Below are 20,607 nucleotides of genomic sequence, written 5' to 3'. Positions count from 1 at the left end.
AGTACTCACAGTGCACTTGTGAGGCTTCTCTCCCGTGTGCCTTCTCATATGCACCACCAGCATATACTGGGCTTTGAAGGGTTTCTGCTCTCGTGAGCAATCTAGCCACCGGCACACGAATTCCTTCTTCTCTCCATGAATATGGTCATTATTTATATGCTGGGGTTTGGAAAAAGAAAGGGAGAAATAAAATGGAAATGTGTTCATCATTTCTAGAGGCAACAGGAGTGCAAAAGATGCCCCAGCCTTAAGCTCTAAAGAGTATACTATAACTTTATGTTACAGATTAGTTTTTTCTAGTTGGTATGTTTCTTAGGTAAATCTTCTCCTCCCTTGTATGTGTACTTTCTAACTAGCAGGAGTGACGCTATTTGGTAAGAAGCCTGGCGTCTTGGAAAAAGTATTGCATAGGACATCGGAAGAGAAGAGTTGTGAGACGGGGCAACCCAATGTGTCCTCTTTTAGCCTCTGTTCTTCTTCACCTGCCAAGTGGGGGTCAAGACCAACTAAGCACACAGGTGTTCTACACGGCTCACACCGGGCTCAGCACTGTGGCCCAGATTGCAGACACACACACACACACACACACACACACACACACACACACACACACACCGCCCGTTCTGTCATAAGGAGCGACAGAAACAATAGCACTTTTCAAACTACATGTTTGTTTCTGGCACTAGTGGCATTTATTCTTGAATAAGAAACACAGAGAAATGAACTAGATACTGAAGATGAGGACCAGATGATCATCAACAAAATGCTTTAGCTTCTCAGGGTCTCAGCTGGCTTCATGTACAAAGGAATGGATTGCCTAGGTCTATGATTCTTTCCAGGTCTGTAATGCCATGAACATGATTTTTTAAATGAAGATGAATTTCCCTGAATTCCTCATCAACTTGAAGTTTTACAGTAATTTTTTATATAATTCTTTGGATTCACAAGTGGGAGACAGAAGAAACCTACAGAAACTCCAGAGGAAGAGAAGGTGCCCGCATGGATCAAATTTAAGTAAATCTCAATAAGATGAGTATATAATTTCAATGTACAGTTATAGATTACTGAGGAAATTCGTATCCTAGGTTGATCCTGTTGGTTTTTATTCTCTGGTCACCCCACATTTATTGGCCTTAATGCAAGGCTTTTGCAAGCATTTTCTCAAACACACATAGAAATACACCACAAATGAATTTGTTCAATAAGAGAAAGCTCCCCATGGGCTCCATGCGCTGCGGAGTAGTGACAGAACGTTTAATTACTTTTCTGCTTAGGCTCTGGCTCCGAAGTGATTGGTCTCTGGGGGCCCCAGGGTAAAATTCCGCCCTCAGTTGGCCTTTCCCAGATCCTCCACTAGGCGGCGCACAGCTGCAGGCAAAGAATGAAGTTGGGCCTGCGTTTTTGGAGTTTAGAATGGATGGGGGCAGAGAAAAGCAGGGGCTCTTCCCTCCCCTCTCCGTGAGCTGCTCTCAGAAAGCGCGAGGAACAGAAGAGAGCCGGTGATACGCGCAGTGCACAGGCAGAAGACCGGTATCCTTTCAGATGCTCTGAGCACAACCCGCAGACCACACAGAAACACTGGGGTTCACACCAGCGTAGCGACCCCATGGCAAACAGCTGTGGATGTCCTATAAAAAACCAACTGCCCTAAGTCTTAGTGTTTCTTCAAAGTTATGCTGGCACACGTAAGCACATGAAGAGAACAGACATGCCGGGCGGGGGACAACAGGCACTCTTGAAATTCAGGCTTCAAGCATGTTTCTGCAGACCATTCACGCCTCCCGGGATTGTCCTGATGGGAGCAGAAGCCCAACCTGGAAGCCCACCTTTTATGAATCCTCCTTTCCAGGGAAAGAAATTAATGATCAGAGGGGCGGAAGATGGCGGCGTGAGTAGAGCAGCGGAAATCTCCTCCCAAAACAACATATATCTATGAAAATATAACAAAGACAACCCTTCCTAGAATAAAGACCAGAGGACACAGGACAATATCCAGACCACATCCACACCTGAGAGAACCCAGCGCCTCGCGAAGGGGGTAAGATACAAGCCCCGGCCCCGCGGGAGCCGAGCGCCCCTCCCCCCAGCTCCCGGCGGGAGAGGAGCGGGCAGAGCGGGAGGGAGACGGAGCCCAGGGCTGCCGAACACCCAGCCCCAGCCATCTGGGCCAGAGTGCAGGGCCCTCGATACTGGGAAAACAGGGCAGCAAGAACAGTGAGCAGGCACTGGAGGCTGGGCGACAGAGGACATAAGAAAAGCGCGCGACCATTTTTTTTTTTTTTTTGCTTTTTTGCTGCTTTGTTTTGGCGAGCGCTTTTTGGAAGTCTTAAAGGGACAGGGACACCAATATTAGGGAAACAGGGCAGAAAGACCGGTGAGCAGAGGCCTGAGGCTGGCACCGGAGAATAAAGAAAACCGAATGACCACCTTTTTTTTTTAATTAAAAAAATTTTTTTTCTTGTTTTTTTTTTGTGGTCGTTGTTTTGTTTTGGCGGGTGCTTTTTGGAAGTCTTAAAGGGGCAGGGCGGGCCACTTAATCCAGAGGTAGGGAATCCGGGATCTCTGGGCACCCTAACCCCTGGGCTGCAGGGAGCAGGGAGGCCCCTTACGGAGATAAATAGCCTCCCAGCAGCTCCTGCTCCAACGCGACTCCACCATTTTGGAGTAGCTGCCCGAGCCAGGCCACGCCCACAGCAACAGCGGAGATTAACTCCATAGCAGCTGGGCAGGAAGCAGAAACCCTGTCTGCGCGCAGCTGCGCAGCACAAGCCACTAGAGGTCGCTGTTCTCCCAGGAGAGGAGGGCCACAAACCAACAAGAAAGGAAGTCCTTCCAGCCGTCACTCGTCCCAGTTCTGCAGACTATTCCTATCACCATGAAAAGGCAAAGCTACAGGCAGACAAAGATCACAGAGACAACACCAGAAAAGGAGACAGACCTAACCAGTCTTCCTGACAAAGAATTCAAAATAAGAATCATAAACATGCTGACAGAGATGCAGAGAAACACGCAAGAAAAATGGGATGAAGTCCGGAAAGAGATCACAGATGCCAGAAAGGAGATCGCAGAAATGAAACAAACTCTGGAAGGGTTTATAAGCAGAATGGATAGAATGCAAGAGGCCATTGATGGAATTGAAATCAGAGAACAGGAACGCATGGAAGCTGACATAGAGAGAGACAAAAGGATCTCCAGGAATGAAACAATATTAAGAGAACTGTGTGACCAATCTAAAAGGAGCAATATCCGTATTATAGGGGTCCCAGAAGAAGAAGAGAGAGGCAAAGAGATGGAAAGTATCTTAGAAGAAATAATTGCTGAAAACTTCCCCACACTGGGGGAGGAAGTAATCAAACAGACCACGGAAATACACAGAACCCCCAACAGAAAGGATCCAAGAAGGGCAACACCAAGACACATAATAATTAAAATGGCAAAGATCAAGGACAAGGAAAGAGTGTTAAAGGCGGCTAGAGAGAAAAAGGTCACCTATAAAGGGAAACCCATCAGGCTAACGTCAGATTTCTCAACAGAAACCCTACAGGCCAGAAGAGAATGGCATGATATATTTAATACAATGAAACAGAAGGGCCTTGAACCAAGGATACTGTATCCAGCACGACTATCATTCAAATATGACGGTGGGATTAAACAATTCCCAGACAAACAAAAGCTGAGGGAATTTGCTTTCCACAAACCACCTCTACAGAACATCTTACAGGGACTGCTCTAGATGGGAGCACTCCTAGAAAGAGCACAGCACAAAACACCCAACATATGAAGAATCGAGGAGGAGGAACAAGAAGGGAGAGAAGAAAAGAATCTCCAGACAGTGTATATAACAGCTCAATAAGCGAGCTAAGTTAGGCAGTAAGATACTAAAGAGGCTAACCTTGAACCTTTGGTAACCACGAATTTAAAGCCTGCAATGGCAATAAGTACATATCTTTCAATAGTCACCCTAAATGTTAATGGGTTGAATGCACCAATCAAAAGACACAGAGTAACAGAATGGATAAAAAAGCAAGACCCATCTATATGCTGCTTACAAGAAACTCACCTCAAACCCAAAGACATGTACAGACTAAAAGTCAAGGGATGGAAAAACATATTTCAAGCAAACAACAGTGAGAAGAAAGCAGGGGTTGCAGTACTAATATCAGACAAAATAGACTTCAAAACAAAGAAAGTAACAAGAGATAAAGAAGGACACTACATAATGATAAAGGGCTCAGTCAAACAAGAGGATATAACCATTCTAAATATATATGCACCCAACACAGGAGCACCAGCATATGTGAAACAAATATTAACAGAACTAAAGGGGGATATAGACTGCAATGCATTCATTCTAGGAGACTTCAACACACCACTCACCCCAAAGGATAGATCCACTGGGCAGAAAATAAGTAAGGACACGGAAGCACTGAACAACACAGTAGAGCAGATGGACCTAATAGACATCTATAGAACTCTACATCCAAAAGCAGCGGGATATACATTCTTCTCAAGTGCACATGGAACATTCTCCAGAATAGACCACATACTAGGCCACAAAAAGAGCCTCAGAAAATTCCAAAAGATTGAAATCCTACCAACCAACTTTTCAGACCACAAAGGCATAAAACTAGAAATAAACTGTACAAAGAAAGCAAAGAGGCTCACGAACACATGGAGACTTAACAACACGCTCCTAAATAATCAATGGATCAATGACCAAATCAAAATGGAGATCCAGCAATATATGGAAACAAATGACAACAACAACACTAAGCCCCAACTTCTGTGGGACACAGCAAAAGCAGTCTTAAGAGGAAAGTATATAGCAATCCAAGCATATTTAAAAAAGGAAGAGCAATCCCAAATGAATGGTCTAATGTCACAATTATCGAAATTGGAAAAAGAAGAACAGATGAGGCCTAAGGTCAGCAGAAGGAGGGACATAATAAAGATCAGAGAAGAAATAAATAAAATTGAGAAGAATAAAACAATAGCAAAAATCAACGAAACCAAGAGCTGGTTCTTCGAGAAAATAAACAAAATAGATAAGCCTCTAGCCAGACTTATTAAGAAGAAAAGAGAGTCAACACAAATCAACAGTATCAGAAACGAGAAAGGAAAAATCACGACGGACCCCACGGAAATGCAAAGAATTATTGGAGAATACTATGAAAACCTATATGCTAACAAGCTGGGAAACCTAGGAGAAATGGACAACTTCCTAGAAAAATATAACCTTCCAAGATTGACCCAGGAAGAAACAGAAAATCTAAACAGACCAATTACCAGCAACGAAATTGAAGAGGTAATCAAAAAACTACCAAAGAACAAAACCCCCGGGCCAGATGGATTTACCTCGGAATTTTATCAGACATACAGGGAAGACATAATACCCATTCTCCTTAAAGTTTTCCAAAAAATAGAGGAGGAGGGGATACTCCCAAACTCATTCTATGAAGCTAACATCACCCTAATACCAAAACCAGGCAAAGACACCACCAAAAAAGAAAACTACAGACCAATATCCCTGATGAACGTAGATGCAAAAATACTCAACAAAATATTAGCAAACCGAATTCAAAAATACATCAAAAGGATCATACACCATGACCAAGTGGGATTCATTCCAGGGATGCAAGGATGGTACAACATTCGAAAGTCCATCAACATCATCCACCACATCAACAAAAAGAAAGACAAAAACCACATGATCATCTCCATAGATGCTGAAAAAGCATTTGACAAAGTTCAACATCCATTCATGTTAAAAACTCTCAGCAAAATGGGAATAGAGGGCAAGTACCTCAACATAATAAAGGCCATCTATGATAAACCCACAGCCAACATTATATTGAACAGCGAGAAGCTGAAAGCATTTCCTCTGAGATCGGGAACTAGACAGGGATGCCCACTCTCTCCACTGTTATTTAACATAGTACTGGAGGTCCTAGCCACGGCAATCAGACAAAATAAAGAAATACAAGGAATCCAGATTGGTAAAGAAGAAGTTAAACTGTCACTATTTGCAGATGACATGATACTGTACATAAAAAACCCTAAAGACTCCACCCCAAAACTACTAGAACTGATATCGGAATACAGCAAAGTTGCAGGATACAAAATCAACACACAGAAATCTGTGGCTTTCCTATATACTAACAATGAACCAACAGAGAGAGAAATCAGGAAAACAACTCCATTCACAATTGCATCAAAAAAAATAAAATACCTAGGAATAAACCTAACCAAAGAAGTGAAAGACTTATACTCTGAAAACTACAAGTCACTCTTAAGAGAAATTAAAGGGGACACTAACAGATGGAAACTCATCCCATGCTCGTGGCTAGGAAGAATTAATATCGTTAAAATGGCCATCCTGCCCAAAGCAATATACAGATTTGATGCAATCCCTATGAAACTACCAGCAACATTCTTCAATGAACTGGAACAAATAATTCAAAAATTCATATGGAAACACCAAAGACCCCGAATAGCCAAAGCAATCCTGAGAAAGAAGAATAAAGTAGGGGGGATCTCACTCCCCAACTTCAAGCTCTACTATAAAGCCATAGTAATCAAGACAATTTGGTACTGGCACAAGAGCAGAGCCACAGACCAATGGAACAGACTAGAGAATCCAGACATTAACCCAGACATATATGGTCAATTAATATTTGATAAAGGAGCCATGGACATACAATGGCCAAATGACAGTCTCTTCAACAGGTGGTGCTGGCAAAACTGGACAGCTACATGTAGGAGAATGAAACTGGACCATTGTCTAACCCCATATACAAAAGTAAACTCAAAATGGATCAAAGACCTGAATGTAAGCCATGAAACCATTAAACTCTTGGAAGAAAACATAGGCGAAAACCTCTTAGACATAAACATGAGTGACCTCTTCTTGAACATATCTCCCCGGGCAAGGAAAACAACAGCAAAAATGAGTAAGTGGGACTATATTAAGCTGAAAAGCTTCTGTACAGCAAAAGACACCATCAATAGAACAAGAAGGATCCCTACAGTATGGGAGAATATATTTGAAAATGACACATCCGATAAAGGCTTGACGTCCAGAATATATAAGGAGCTCTCACGCCTCAACAAACAAAAAACAAATAACCCAATTAAAAAATGGGCAGAGGAACTGAACAGACAGTTCTCCAAAAAAGAAATACAGATGGCCAACAGACACATGAAAAGATGCTCCACATCACTAATTATCAGAGAAATGCAAATTAAAACTACAATGAGGTATCACCTCACACCAGTAAGGATGGCTGCCATCCAAAAGACAAACAACAACAAATGTTGGCGAGGCTGTGGAGAAAGGGGAACCCTCCTACACTGCTGGTGGGAATGTAAGTTAGTTCAACCATTGTGGAAAGCAGTATGGAGGTACATCAAAATGCTCAAAACAGACTTACCATTTGACCCAGGAATTCCACTCCTAGGAATTTACCCTAAGAATGCAGCAATCAAGTTTGAGAAAGACAGATGCACCCCTATGTTTATTGCAGCACTATTTACAATAGCCAAGAATTGGAAGCAACCTAAATGTCCATCAATAGATGAATGGATAAAGAAGATGTGGTACATATACACAATGGAATACTACTCAGCTATAAGAAAAGGGCAAATCCAATCATTTGCAGCAACATGGATGGAGCTGGAGGGTATTATGCTCAGTGAAACAAGCCAAGCGGAGAAAGAGAAATACCAAATGATTTCACTTATCTGTGGAATATAAGAACAAAGGAAAAACTGAAGGAACAAAACAGCAGCAGAATCACAGAACTCAAGAATGGACTAACAGGTACCAAAGGGAAAGGGACTGGGGAGGATGGGTGGGTAGGGAGGGATAAGGGGGGGAGAAGTAAGGGGGTATTAAGATTAGCATGCATGGGGGGGTAGGAGAAAAGGGAGGGCTGTACAACACAGAGAAGGCAAGTAGTGATTCTACAACATTTTGCTATGCTGATGGACAGTGACTGTAAAGGGGTTTATAGGGGAGACCTGGTATAGGGGAGAGCCCAGTAAGCATAATATTCGTCATGTAAGTGTAGATTAGTGATAGCAAAAAAAAAAAAAAAAAAAAAAAAAGGCAGTTCCTGTGTGGTAACCTCCAACGAGTTCTACACAAGGGTATAAAGGGCATATAAAAGTGTAGGCAAAGGGTCTGTTTGTGTTTATACAGAGGATCAAAGCCTAATTGGGCTACCCCGAAAATGAACTAAGATACGATATGAAAAAGAACTTCCAACATCTGCACTCTCTGGAAGACTCATGCCAGAAGATGATCATCAAAAAACCCCAACAAAGATCCACGCACTGCTACAGCTGTAGATGCACTCATCCCACCAGTTCCTGGACCTGCCATGGGAATGAGGAAGGAGATATCTAAGCTGGCCTGTGCATACAGTAAAACAACAAAATTGGACTGGATCTATACTGTTGGAACTCAACCAAGAATTTGGAGAAGTGCAAATTGTAGCGCTCCAAAGTCTTACAACTACAAACTATTTATTGTTAAAAGAACATATGGCATGTGAACAGTCCCCAGGAATGGGTTGTTTTAATTTGTCTGATTTCTCTCAGACTGTTCAAGTTCATTTGGACAATATCCACCATATCATAGATAAGTTTTCACAAATGCCTAAGGTGCCTAACTGGTTTTCTTGGTTACACTGCAGATGGCTGGTAATTACAGATATGCTTTGGTTATGTAACTATACTCCTATTATGTTAATGTGTGTGTGCAATTTAAGTAGTAGCTTAAAACCTATACATGCTGAAGTTACTCTACAAGAAGATATATCAAAGAAATAATCAATCTTCCCATGTTTTCTTCCGCCTGCTACTTCTATAGCTTTTCTTCTTCCTTCCTAATTACAACCCTTAAATAGAATTCGTGCCTCATATCAAATTTACCGAGTATCATAATTCTTCCAAGTGGTAAAGATACCTCAAGACAAATGCTGGGCATAGAAGCCACAGGGCATAAATATGCAAAGAAGTAAAAAGCTAACCTTTTCAAACAATAAGGCTTCTCTCTCACTTACCAACTTCACATTTCCCTGTATGGCCCCGGAAGATGACTGGTTAGCCAGAGACGGGTAAGATTCCTCAAGGGAGGAACAACCTAAGACAGGCACAGTCGCAGGGGGGCCATCAGGTGAGAAATTGGGGATCAACAGAGGTGAGGCTTAGAACCTCACCCCCCCGTTCTGAGAGAAATCTTCTGCATACGTGGATGTTTTATTGCCCTGGTCTAGCTTGGATTAACACATAGTCTACAGGCACACACCTGATCATCTACATGTGCTCTCTTACAACACTAAACTATGTTTTCTACCTTTATCTTGTATCTACCTACCACTTCAGCATTTTATTAAAAATAATAATAATAAAGAGAGAAATGTGGTATCCACATATAAATCAAGTATAAAAACCAAATGAGTATTCATATTTGAACTGACTGTTTATAGTTCATAATGCATGAGCAAAACCGAAAGTTTCTGTGATGACTGCCCTTGTACTGTTCACTATGTAACTTATTCATTATGTAAGAATTTGTTCTACATGTAAAAACTTGTTTGTTATGCCTCAGAAGATTGGAGACTGACAAAAATTAGGCTTGGGGTGGAATAATGATTGTGCATTGAGCATTGACTCCCCTATACAGAATTTTATTGTCGTTAACAACCATTTGATCAATAAATATGAGAGATGCCCTCACAAAAAAAAAAAAAAAAAAAAAAAAAAAAAGGACAGACTTCCAATGGTAAAATAAATTAGTAACCGGGATGTAATGTATAGCATAAGGAATATAGTCAAGATATTGTAACAGCTTGGTAGGGTGATAGCTGGAACCTAGAATTATGTATATAAATGTTCTACCACTGTGTTGTACACTTGAAACTCATGTAATGTAATACTGTGTGTCAACTACCCTTCAATAAAAAATAATTATTAAAAAAAAAAAAAAAAAAAAAAAAAAAAAAAAAAAAAAAGAAATTAATGATCACACAGATCCACTCCATAAAAACTGCTCTTGCTTCAGTTTTTTCCCAAGTTATTGAAAACAAAGTTCCTTGGGTGAATATACATAAAAGAAAAAGAAGGAAGGATGGAAGAGGGGAGGGGGCAGGAGGCAGGCAGAAGGAACACTGGGAATCTGGGCTGAGCCTACTCCCTGAGGCCAGGACCCACATCTTTCAGTTTCAGATTCTCAGCAACTGACCAGTGTCCCTGGTACTTAGCAGGTCCTTGCTACATATCTGTTGGATGATTTGATGCATGCAGCAAACTAAACTTTCACTGGGCAAAAAAATTATTCTAGATGCTCTTGTTTATCTTAATTTGACTTGACTTCACCCAGTACCCACACGGTAAGATTTTAATGTGAGGTGCTTAAAACAACAAACTATTAAGAATTCAAAAGGATTTGAAAGCTGCCCAAATGCATGCCCTATGATGCTGGGGGGAAATAAAAGGAATACTAAGGGTGTGTACTCTCTTTGCTCTGCAGGCACACGTTCTGGACTGGATTCTTCATCCTGGGTCCTGGCATGGGCCCTGAGGAGCTGGGGAAATGCAGGGCTGATGAGAACTAAGAGCTTGTTACAAAGATCTCCCAGGTCTCGATGAGGAGATAATGTAGGATCGTTTCTGAGTTGGAAAGTCTAAAGAGAAGTTTTCTGTGTGGACTTTGCATTTGATCTGAGTCTAAGAGTTTTTAGAATCACTTTTTCTCATCAACAATAAATGCTTACTGTAGAAAATACGATTGCAATACTGAATTCATCTCTCACATATTTACATGTATATGCTGAGGGCCATTCCACATGGGACCCTGTGTGTGGGAATCAAGCCAACATCATTCTGGCCCTAGGAAATTACAGTCTACTGTAGGGAAATGGATAACGGCTTAAATTACTATGCAGTTAGAGCTGTGATCAGTATTACGAAGGGAAATAAGAGAGTTTTATAAAAACACTTAACAGGGGGTCCTAAATTCATGTGGAGCCCAGAGTGCAGGGTCAGCTTTGGCAATGAAATGGCATTTAAAGGAGGACCTGAAGAATGGGTGAAGCCTGGCCAGGTGTAGGTAAGGGAGGGAGGTGAGAGCGAGGGACACCATTGCTAAAGATGACACCTGCAGAAGGACAGAACTTGGTGTCTGAGGAACAGGGTGAGGAACATACACAGCAGGAGAGAACAGGCCAGGTGAGCACACAAGGTCTCCAGCATGGCCACTGCTTGGCGCCATAAGAAGCCATGAGTTCCCACAGGTCAGGTGCCCACCCCCAGGTCACTGAGCCTCAAGTGCAGCATGCTGGGTGAGGGCTCTAGCCGTGAGCCTGGGGGATTCCTCCCTCACCGACAGGCAGCAGTACTTAGACGCCTGCCCCCAAGGAGCCCGGATCAATGGGCACTGCTCAGGGGAACAGGGGTGACCAGTGGGGGAGGCACCTGCAATGGCCAACCAGGTAAGACCCCTGTCTCTTCCCCACCCAGAACACTGGAGGAGCTGGGCTCTGGGAGGATAGGAGGGGTCTCCTCTTCAGGGGAGGTGGCAGAGGAGTGGCTGACTCCTACCAGCCCGATGAGGGCGTGCCTCGCCGGTACGGGGAGGCCAGGCTCTGAGGCTGTAGTGGCTTTAGGAACCAAACGTGACTGGGAAGGTGCAGAAGCTGCCTGAGAAGGTGTTACAGGGGCTCCTTCTGAAGACCAAGGATGAGCTGCTGAGGGCTGGGCCTGGAAAGACTACACTTCATACTTACATCTCGCCAAGTGTCATCAACCTTGGCCTCCAGGATAGTATCTGGGAATTCTGTTGCTGAGAATCCTGGGCCCATCAGCAAACACAACAGCCAGTGTGGTCGCCACATGGCGAGGGACCGGGGACAGCCTGTGCTGGACAGTGGAGGCAGCCCCACTTTCAGAAAGGCTAGCAACTGGGGAATTTCTTCCTCCTGCCCCCGTAGAATAGACCTGAGTTCTGCCTAATAGGCTACTGTAATTTCCTGAAGCTGCTCACCCTTGAGTGCGAGCCTGGTGTGAGACCACGAGCTTTGTCCTGGGATGAGATTCTACCACCTCGGCTGGCAGGAACTAGGTCTATTTTGCTTGTTTTACTCCAAATGCTGAGCACAGAGATATAAGCTATTACTATAAAGAAACACAGAGATGTCCTTCTGCCTATTTTAGTAATTCAAGGGCATTTTAAGCTGAAAACATTTCCTGAATCTAGATTTCATGTGAAAATTAAAGTTCCAAGTAATCATAGACTTTACATAACCACGTGTCCTAAATATTTACTTGTCTTTAACAAGCTGCTTTGGCATCTATGACCAGTGTTCCCAGAGGGCAGCCCTTATATTACAGTGGAAAGAAGAGGGTGGGCATCAGGAGGTGCCCCGCTGACCAGTTTCTGATGAGCTATGCAACTATGAGCAGGTCAGCTCCCTGATTGGGACCTTAATTTTCTTATCTGTAAAATTAGGGTGATAAAGTAGATCAGGTGTTGGAAAACTTTTTCCATAAAAATTTTGGGCTTTGCTGACCAAAAGGTGTCTTTTAGCTACTCAACTCTGCCACTGTTTCAGCAGAACAGCTATAAACAACATGTAAAACATGGGGTGCATATGTTCATCTGTGGACTCCGAAAACTTCATGTGCCATGAAATATTCTTTAAATTGTTTTTTCAACTATTTAAAACTGTAAACACCATTCTTAGCTCATAGGCTGTGCAAAAACAAGCAGTGGGCCAGATCTGGCCTGTGGGCCTTTATTTTGCTCACCCTGAACTAAACGATTTCAGTTTCCTTCGTAGGCTAGCAGAGCATGACTTTATTGGATGTGCTGGGTCTCAGGCCTGAGGAAGTAAAATAAGAAGGGGGTGCACTTCACTGTCAGGGAGAGGAACAGGACGTAGGAAGAAATAACAGTGAGGATCCTGGGCTAACCCAAGGGGATGGAGTTAGGCCAGACATACTCCTAGAACTGGCTGGAAAAGCACACATTCTTTGTGCACCCAAAGCCTAGGTAGCTAAGAAGACAGGACATAGTGAATGTTTAACATTCCACAGACTGATCCCACATGAAGCTGAAATTTAATGGGCATGTGTTTATTTGTGGTTTCACTGAAAATCTGACTTCCCAGCAATGAAAATGTTAATCAAATATATAAATAATTTAATTGGAGGGAAAATAATGCATGATTAAATTCCAAACTAATCCAACACAAAGACATGCAATTTGCCAGAGGCCCAAGAACCAGAAAGAGATAGATAGTGTAAACTAAGTCGCTGCAGGCCACTCTCTCAGCAGGGCCACCCTGCACTCTCCCTGTCTGAATGAACCCAACGGGGACGCCAGGACCAGGCAATTCCCAGAAAGGCCGGGTCCAACCACTGCACTTCTCCACGAAGCTGTTCCTTCAGCTTTGCAATCAGGATTGAAGCATTTGCCTCAGAAAAACTAGTGAAACAAATAAAACATCTCAGGAGCCTGTAGCAAACCCACCAAGTTGATATCCCGCCATATGATGGTGTTTGTACAAGAGGAGCCAAGAGCCTGTATTTCTGCACCTTCCACTCCTCCTGGTGCTGGGGGAGACCCTTGAAAGGCGGGAGTTCACTGCTGGCCTGAGACTCGGGAAGCCGGAGCTCCTCCTTGCTTGGGGGCAGGGTTGTCTTTGGGGGGGCTCTCTCTGGGAAGCAGAGCCCTTTGGCATCAACCATGGAGTGGTTGCCCCAGTGGTGCAGGATGAAAGCCCTGAGGGAAACTGGGAAACACAGCTTTCCTCCTGCCAGCAGCAAGGCGCAGCCCACAGCGGACTTCATGAAGCCAATCAGGATCCTTCCTTCTGGCCTGTTTTGCACTCTGAGTTCAGAGCAAGTGGTTTTTCCTCAGCCTAATTTCTAATCCTTCATGGGAAAGGCACACACTGTCTATGGATCCCCACTGGGGCGTTTGCAGCTCTCCAAATAAAGCTGCCTATCCAGCAGCCACCAAAGCTTGGAAGCTCACTTCTGCTTGCTTTCTGCCCCCTCTCCTTCACCCAGATTCCATGGATTCCTGCTCAGAAAGCCAAGCTTCCTAGAGGCCTAAGCCCCCTCCATCCTCCATGGTGTCCTCAGACGAGAAGCCTCAGCTGGGCTGAGAGGTACGCTGCCCTGCACAGGTCACCCGCGAGCTGCAGGGGAACAGCCCGCAGCAGACAACTGCCCTGGTGTTTCAGGAAGTCAGCTCACTCTTTAAATTAGCCAGCTCCATAACACTGAGAAGGTAAATTCCTTCTACCATTGTAATGAAAATATTACTGTTAAGCACACCTAACAACAGTGAAGGCAGGAAATGTAAAACTACAGACTTAACGCTCACCCCATTTCGACACAGCTCCCCTGAGCACACACGTTACACAGCACTCTTTCTGTCAGCATCCACTGTTCCTCAAATAATGCAGAACTTTTCACCAATTTAAAAGGTCCTTACAAAGTAACGCTGCCAAGTTTTCCATAGCACAGGGTACGTGTGAAAGCAGAGTAGAACAGTGCTCACGTAAATATGATGTGCTCCACACAAATACCAACATACACATGTACACACATGTTCATGCAACTCACACACACATACACAAAGTAATTACTGTTAATAGAAAAGAAAAGAAAGATTTGGAAAGAAGTGTATTTCACACACGAATCCCCACAACCATGGAAACACATTATGGGCTTGTAGGTGGATGGCTGGGCTCACGGAAGCCTCGAGGTGCTGTTGGACTCTCAGTTTTATTTGATTCACTCCTTTGCTACATTTCTCTGCATCTTGATCCATGAACATGCTCTCTTTAATGCTATGACTTTTATCCTAAGAAGGAAAGATATAAAACCTGAACCTTTCCTTATCCAAATATGAAACTAGAAGGGTTTGATACTTCCTAAATCTTTCACACTGCCACCCAATTAGCTCATAAACGCAACTTGAGTTTGTGAATATGTGTAACAGAATTCAATAATTTGAAACTTCTAAGGCTATGCTGAGGAAGTGTTTGTTACAAAAGCCTCCTGGTTCTAGCACAGAATGGGGTATAAACAAATAAACAATTTTAAGAAAGCTCAATTCTCAATCTGCTTACTGGCTTAATATTAGAAATCTACTACTGTATCTTTACTTAGTAGTCCAGAGATATCCCTGAAGAAGTGAAAGAGGGAAACATAATTTTAGAATCAATTTAAATTTAATTTACATTAGAACTGATTTGAGAGGGGAGAGAGACTGAAATGCTTTGCCTAAAAGATAACTCTATAAAAATCCCTCAAACTTCCACCTGAAAGGAGACACACACTTTCCTGTTTATGTGGTATTTCAGACATGTACCACTTTAAAAAATTTTTACAACTATCATGATGCAGTCTCTATTAGGATTGGATTTCTAGAGGTTTCATTAAGCAAAAGCAGGAAAAAGCAGGAATCAGACTATCAGGGCTGAAATAGGCCCTTTAAACTCAATACACACTTTAATTTTAGATAAATAAAATAATTTAAATGGTTTTGGTGACACCTATCAATCTTGACAACGCAGTTATTTAAAAAGCTGTAGCAGCCTACTGTGTGTGGGAAGGAACCTCAGAGAGGCCTCACAACATGACTGATTTAATCCATGCTGGCTAATCAAAGTATCCAAGCATCTTTCAGCTTCCTGATAAAATAAAACTATACAGAAAAATATTAAAAGGACTCAGGACTTTGGGTACAAAACAGCATTGTTTTTATAAGAATAAAATATCTTCCTATTCCTCATTTGTAAATACTAGAATTAAGGTGATACAAAACAAAAATACCCTTCCTGGTTAAGAAGGAATAAATAATGGAGTCCCTTTGGCAGGTATTTAAATCTTCTTTCTAGGTGCAAATCTGTAATGAAACTTTTGTCTTTTATGTGTAATAAAGGCAGAGTTCTTCATGAAGATAAATGTCTGAAAAAAGGGCTTCACAATATTGGGTTTAGAAAATGGAAATTAACTTAAAATGTCTCCCTCCTTACTCCTGCCCCCATCCAGGGAAGCTGAACGGGATGTGGGTTGCCCTGCAGTGGAATTGCATCAGCATTAATGTATAAAAACCAAAGTGTACCAAAGGGAAGATAAACTGATACATGCTCTGACGTGGATGAACCTTGACAACCTATGCTAAGTCAGGGAAGCCAGTCACAAAAGGACAGTTACTGTGTGACCCCATTTGTATGAATACCCAGAATTGGCAAATCTATACAGAAAACAAGTAGATTCGGGACTGTCTATGGCTGGGAAGAGCTAGGGAGATGGGTTTGCTTTGCAGCATAATGCAAATGTTGTAAAACTGATTGGGGTAATGGTTGCACAGCTCTGTCATATATTTTATATGGTGAACCACATGGAGTATTAATTATTTCTCAATTATATCCAAAAAAAAAAAAAAACGGGAAATAAAGAAAACCTCTGGTGGACAGAGGGGGTGGTTGGGGGAGAATACAGGAAAAATGATTGAGGAAGAGTCAGGGTGGGTCTGACTTTCCCAGGGCTGCATGGACCCTTCAGACGGATGAGGGGTCCAGCCTAGCAAAGGATTTCCTAACCAACACGGGCTGCCTTTTAACCACAGCTTAAATAACAAAGCACATACTCAAGATATCCACAGACTGAGTGAAAGCGAATTTGCTTTTATGACATGATATTTCCTGGTGGATTTCATACTGGGCTCAGATTGAGCAACCTGCGAACTTCACACAAATAACTTCTCAGTGTATCCCTTCCCATCTTTCAGTGGTAGAGATGAGGCGGAAGATGCAGAGAATAGAACTTTCACAGAGCTGGAAGCAAAAGCTAAAACATCATACACTAATATTAGTTCAATTGAGTTAATGCCAAATAGCACATCATTTGGAAAAAAATGGTATTTTTTAATGCCTTATCATGATAGAGTCTAATATCTACTAAAAATTCATGGGAAATTCAAGTACAGTTAATTCAGAATCTCTGTATTTTTAGTTTTGTTGCTACCTTGAATTATAAAATAACTAGATGTGAATGTATAATTTGTGATGCAATTTACCTAGCAGATGCCCCCTCCTCCTCCAAGAAGTGTGTGTGTTACAGGTTCAAAGCCATACACAGAATCATTGGGTACTGGCTTAAGATTAAGATGACGTAAAGCTTAGGGAAATTTTGGTTTTTGAGAAAGGTTTTAAAAAATACAAATGTAAGTATTAATAATATTATTGTTATTTGAATTACTTAAACAGAAAATACCCTCATTCTTGTAAGTGGGTCAATGGCCTCTAATTCCTTGTAAGAACTGTAAAATTGCTCTTTCTCTTCATTTGTTCTCTGAATTCTCAGTTATTTGGCTAAAATATAAATGTAACTCTTCTAAGAGGTTCTACTAATTTAATAAGGTGGCTTGAAAGAACATCTCAGAGTTTCTTTTCTGGATGGTCTGGTATTTAAATTCCACTGATTTGGGATTTTGAAAAGAATGGTGAAGCAGTTTCATCACCCCCTTCTAGCATTTGAAGCCTCTGTTTACATCCCTCCTACGAGTTACTGGGCACATTTAATTTTCTATCTTATTCTTTCAAATACCAACTTCTGTTTCCACCAAAATAAACAATAAAAACCAAACTCTCTTTCAGCATATTGATTGGAGTCTAGTTACCAACGAGAAAGATACAGAGAGTGAAGCAAGTAAGGATTCAGTAGTATCTACTTGAGAAATAATAAGAACACTAAATCCAGACAGACAAAATAATTTTAATTGTGGAATCAAGGAATAAGATAGTTTGGAAACCAACAGCCAAAGAAAATATTCTGTTTGGTCTCTCTGCAGTGAACAAATCCAAAGAACGGGTGTCCGCCCGTTTCTGATCAGAGCTCTGGCTGGGAAGGAAGGGCGGTGAGAGCCCCACCTGCCTGTCGCTCTGCCGGCTCCTTCGTGGAGAAGGATGGCGAGGCCAGCGGGGAGGGAGGGCAGCTACAACATGCAACCCTGCCCAGAACCGAAGGAATGACTCACTCCTGCGTACAGATCGTTTCTACGAACCTAGCATATCTGGAAAGCATAACCATCCACTGTAGTGGCATGTATCGCCAAATTAAAGATTGCAGAGGCAGAATTGTGTCCCAGAGCATTAAAATCCTCCCACCTTGTGGGCTTGGAGCTCTGCTATGAAGAGAAAGGAGAGATCACAGGTAGTTGCTATGTATAATTTTAACTCCAACTAGTATCTCACAGCAGTTACACTTCTCAATATATTGTCAAAACAATTCTTGCTTCTGTTATAAAGCTTTAAAAGGTAGGTTGGGCAGTTACAATAATACCTGCCCAATTTTAATAGCACACCTTGCACTTTTAATTCATGCTTAATGCTTTTACACACACACACACTAAGGTCTATGAAGAGCAAGGGAGTATCAGTTTGTAGTTTTCCTGAGCAAAGATAGATACAAACTTCCTGTTTGAGATGTAAGCTAGTAACAGTTCCATTATCTAGAAGTGCACAAAATATTAGCCTTTAATTACTTGCTATTTTTGATGATCTCAACAATCCACATGCAGCCCAAGCATACAGGCATTGCTCTTTGTAAAGAGCCCAAACATATAGTGTGATTATGAGGAAATTCACACTTTAAGAATAAAATAAAGGTGAATTAAAGATGACATCTGACCTTGAATAAGTGGTCCCTGTCTTCACTGCCCTTATTTAAAGTGACCATGTTCCTCCTAGATTGGTGAAGGCTGATTCTGAACATTACAAGAATCATCCCGTAAACTTACATACTGTTTTGTAAGTTTTTATATCATTTTGATGAGTAAAATATTGTTAAAATGGTAACAGATATTTTTGATCTGAAATGATAATCTATTGTTAAAGTTTGGAGGGAAGTTGGTAATTTTTTAATGGAACCATTTGAAGATAGGGGATAGAAAAGGTATTCTGGTACCAGGCCAGTCCCAATCACATCCCTGGCGATGAACCGTCCCTGGAGATCTTCCATCCAGGGCATAAGGTCCCTCATGAAAGCCTTCCTTCACAGTCAAAGAGAGACTGGTGAGGGTGTGTGTACAAAGGTTGGGGTGGGGACTGCTGATGATAGAAACCCAGACAGATCTCAAGAACGACTGGGATAAGGGAAGCAGGCAGTTATCCATTTGGAAATCTGCCCAGAGTCCCCGCAGAGCTGACTCATTCATTCACTCTTAACTCATTGCTTATTTATATGACAGTTACTGTGCTAAATACAGAGGAGGCAAGACTGAGTAAGATATGGCCATTGGATTTTATCCAAGCCTGGCTGTAGGAATGCAGAAAGGGATACTGCTTAAAAATCAGCTTTTATAGCATGGACACCTTTGCAGTCAAAAAGTAAGAATGCATGGCATTCTTCCTTCCCTCCCATCCCCCATCACAGACAACCAGCAGGCCCAGCGCCCAGGGCTTTTCCAAGTTTGTCTTACACAAGATGGAAAGAAGTCCTCAGATGCCTCTGCTTTAGCAAGCTTCATCAAGTACAACAGTTCTACTACCTTCCAGTGAACTCTGAGATTAGTCACATGTCACCCTGGTGTGTAGGACCCCTTCAAAACATCCTCATCCCTCCTTGCTGGTCCATATAAGCACTAAATACAAAATACCCTGCATGATATGGGGATATGTTAGTAGAAGGGGTAGAGTTTATATGAAGAATATTGGCCCAGACATTAGGATATAAGAGTTATTCATTTGTATATTATGGGCACAACTAATGTGAATAAGACATGGAGATTGGGCCTGAGAAGATGATATTCTAAAGGGGATGAATGGGAAGCAAGCAGTTAAAATAAAATAGGATAGGTGAAAGAGTAATGTTAGGGAAATCTGCATGAGCAGGTAAATGAGCTGAATCCAGAAGGAAGAGAGGGATTCTGACCCGGAGAAGTCTATCCTGGGGAGGGACCAGAGCTCCAGAGGTCCCGGGTCCAAAAAGAGCATAACATGTTGGCAAGTGCAGGCTGAGGGAGTGTGAGTGTGTGTGTGACAGTGTGCACGTGTGCGTGTGTGCTCAGGGGGAGCAGGGACAAGAAGCTACGCAGGGGGATGAGGGCCACTGAGGTAGGTTGGGACAAGAGTGGTGTGGAATGCCCTAAGGCACCCGGACCCCAGGCAACCAAGAAGAGGATACAGACTGGAAGGGGCTCCAGGGCATCTCCACGGAGAGACACAAGAGAAGGCAAGTCTAAACACAAAGATTTAAGAATCTGAGAAAGGCTGAAGCTGAAGGAGGAGGGTGGCCCCCTTCCTACCCCATATTATCTTTCAGGATCCCCACACACACACAGAATTTTAAGGATTTCACAAAGTCCACTTTGAAACTCCTGTCCTATGGCGATTGTAGAGGAAGACGGGCAGAAATTGGAAATGATGGAGGGACCAGTGTTTAAGAGACAAGGAAACAAAAAAGGAAGCCAAGGACAGAACAAAGGAGATGGAATGGGATGGTAGGGGTGGGGTGTGTCTGGAGGAACCCTAGGCAGAATAGCACCAGAGGAAGTTAAGGCAATGAAAGTTAAGTTCTCTGCCA

The 20,607-nt window shown here is 42.5% G+C and overlaps 1 protein-coding gene across 3 annotated transcripts in view; it reads right to left on the bottom strand.

Moving 5' to 3' along the window:
* The window catches only part of GLI3 (GLI family zinc finger 3), a 280,224-nt gene that overhangs the window by 17,722 nt on the left and 241,895 nt on the right, over window positions 1-20,607 (bottom strand). For all 3 annotated transcript variants that reach the window (XM_036918904.2, XM_036918905.2, XM_036918906.2), the window contains one exon: window positions 10-159. In XM_036918904.2, coding sequence (XP_036774799.2) covers window positions 10-159 — 150 coding nt within the window. The remainder of the gene's footprint in view (window positions 1-9; window positions 160-20,607) is intronic.

The sequence above is a fragment of the Manis pentadactyla genome, chromosome 7 (genome assembly GCF_030020395.1).
Source record: "Manis pentadactyla isolate mManPen7 chromosome 7, mManPen7.hap1, whole genome shotgun sequence".
NCBI lineage: Eukaryota > Metazoa > Chordata > Mammalia > Pholidota > Manidae > Manis > Manis pentadactyla.
Note: the sequence above shows the minus strand (reverse complement) of the source record. Positions and strands in the feature narration are given on the sequence as shown.